The following is a 2,599-nucleotide window of genomic DNA, read 5'->3' on the forward strand; positions in this document are numbered from 1 at the left end:
GCCCCATTTAATGGTAGCCTTGACTCTACAGCTCTTCTATTCTGGCTGGTCTATCAGCCCCTCCCCATTCTAATCCCAACTCACTTTGCCTGCCACGTGCCTGGCCACTGCCACCAAGCTGCCAATACCGGAGCCATGGGGAGTTTCTAGAAAGTTCAGAACAGCCCACTCCTTTGCCCCTGCACATTCTTTCTCTCTGCCTGAAATGCCAATAACAATCTCTTGTTTATGTTATTGCATGACTCATAGAACCTTTTCAAGATCCATGAGCACAGGAAGTACATTTTTTAAATCATTGTATCTCTTTTCTCAGTGTCTGGTGCACAGTAGGTTTCAATAAATACTTGCTCTGGATTAATTCAAGGTGAAAAAAATCACATTTTCTGGAAAATTCCCTGAAGCTCAGGAAAAGTGGTCCCTTCCGCTACACTTCCTGGATGCCTTGATATCTAATTGCCACACTGTTACACAATGAAATGATGTATTTCCATATGTCTGTCTGAAGCCAGACTAGGAGCTCCTGGGCGTCAGAGACCAAATCTTACTCATACTTGGATCCTTAACACCCAGCGCAGGCCCAGCTTATGGTAAACCTTCATAGATTTCCTGGAATTGAAAAATATAATTCTAAAGCAATCACATGAGCTGAGCAGGGTGGGTGTTAGGTTTCTCATTTTACAGTTGAAAAAAGGGGACCCAGGGAGGAAAAAAAAAAGTCTTGACTCAATTTTCATTCAAAAATCAGAGGCCCAGACAGGGCTGGTACAGGGTCTCCTAAACCCCTAGTTATAAAGCGCTGCTGGTGGCCACTGAACAGAGGAGGCTGGCGCCTTTCTTTCTGACCCCTCAGCAGAGAAACAGAGGTCTGTTCCTGAGACAGGGACCAGCACAGGTGACTTCATGGGACCAGACTGGGTGAAAGGACACTGCTCACCACTCATGGTGATGGCTGCGGGGAACAGATGAGTCCCCCTAGGGTCAGGGACTGGGTCCTGGTGTGTGAGGAGGAGGCTGGGGAGACCTGCCAGGAGGCATGGGACCACCCCTTGACCTTTCCAAACCCTGCGGCCCTGTGGTGGCCTGTCGTACAGTCTGTGTCCTCTCTGGCCAAGCTCCCAGGAACTGCTTTTCACCAGAGTAACTTGTTTGTGCATAATTATAAATTATAAATATGCTCCAGGGGGCATAATTATACAGAGCTCTCTTTTTTGCTCAAAAGTGTCCTACTGTGGGCAATACATGATATAGTCCCCTTTTCCTCCCCCACTAGAAAATATGCATACATGCATGTAAAAGCTCAGAGGGCTCCAAGAGTCTTGTAAACGCCCCTTTCCCAGCCCCTTGGCTTTTATTTATTTATTTATTTATTTATTTATTTATTTATTTAAGTTAGTTCCCCCGACCGGATTGCTTGATTTACCAGGATACATTAGGTTAAGGCCTGGAGGTCCCAGCCTCTGCCTGAGTTCAAGCCCCTTTCCTGACGTGTGTCTGCCTAAGCCAGAGGACTGGCACCTTCTGCAGAAGATGAAAATAACTGGAGAGAAAAGGCAGCCCTCACCTGATTCTCAGCGTTGAATGCCTTTTTGGTCCACGTGTGCGTCGGGGTAGGGGGCGCCACTCTGGCTAGCGGCCTGGAGCCTCGCAGGAGGTGTGCGTAGGGCATTGTTTCACTGGGCCAAGACCCTCTGGGCACTGTCTTGGGAGAGGAAGAATTAGTGATTACCATTGGTCTGAGTTAAAAGGTGCCTTCAAGCTGGTCTTCTGCAGAAAATACTCAAAGCCTTGGTGGGGGGCGGGGTTTGGAGGGTGACACCAACTAAAAGTAAGCAATCGATTTCTTTTTAAATGGGGAGAAGAGTGTTGGAAAAAGGTAACGAAACCAATTTTTGAAACTCCGTGCGGCACCACTGATGCAAGCACACTCCCCACGGAGAAAAGCTACATCTGAGCAGCGGTGTCCTGATGCTCAGAGGATGCCCGGCTTTCTGGGGAGAAGCGTCGGGAAGACGAACGGGTTAGAAAGTCCACTAGCCACTGCTGGAGCTGCTTGGGTACTTGTGACCGGGCGACGCCTGCCCAGCCGCGCGCGCACTCAGCCTGTGGAGGCGCCGGGACCCTCACGCCCCGGTCCGGTGCTCTACCTCCGCAGCCCCGGGCCGCGGTTGGATAATGCACTTTGTTTACCTCGCCCGGGCCGAGTCATCCAACTGGGAGGCAAGCGCCCGCGCCCGGGGCCGGGAGCTGCAATGGCAGTGGCAGCCGGCCGCGGGCGCGGGAAGCCGCCCAGGGACTGGCAGCTGCTAGGCTGACTGATGGGCACCCGGCTCAATGAGGGCGGCCCGGGCGGGGACGGGGCGGGGCCTGCTCTGGGCTGAGCCAGTCGCCGGTGCCGCTGAGGGTGGGGGGGCGGAGGCGCCGTAGAAATGTGTCGGTGACATTGAATGGGGAGACTGAGCGCGAGCGAGGCGCGCGCGCGCACACACGCGCACACACGCGCACACACGGCCCCGCTCGCTCCGAGATCCCCGGCCACGTAAGTAACTATTAATACCGCCTCGCCGAGAGATGCGGGCGTGCTGAGCTCGGGGATTGGCCT

The 2,599-nt window shown here is 53.1% G+C and overlaps 1 protein-coding gene across 3 annotated transcripts in view; it reads right to left on the minus strand.

Moving 5' to 3' along the window:
• The window catches only part of LOC309815283 (uncharacterized protein), a 122,854-nt gene extending 120,536 nt beyond the window's left edge, over positions 1 to 2,318 (minus strand). For 2 of the 3 annotated variants that reach the window (XM_082641979.1, XM_082641978.1), the window contains exons 1-2: positions 2,188 to 2,318; positions 1,562 to 1,695 (exon numbers count right to left, since the gene is read on the minus strand). In XM_082641979.1, the coding sequence (XP_082498105.1) occupies positions 1,562 to 1,695; positions 2,188 to 2,206 (153 nt within the window). In that variant the 5' untranslated portion in view covers positions 2,207 to 2,318. Of the gene's footprint in view, positions 1 to 1,561; positions 1,700 to 2,187 lie in introns of all 3 variants that reach the window. The other variant, XR_014295836.1, reaches the window with a different exon arrangement.
• Between the last annotated feature and the right edge of the window lie 281 nt (positions 2,319 to 2,599).

The sequence above is a fragment of the Mesoplodon mirus genome, assembly GCF_964341445.2.
Source record: "Mesoplodon mirus genome assembly, chromosome: 14".
Taxonomy (NCBI): Eukaryota; Metazoa; Chordata; class Mammalia; order Artiodactyla; family Ziphiidae; genus Mesoplodon; species Mesoplodon mirus.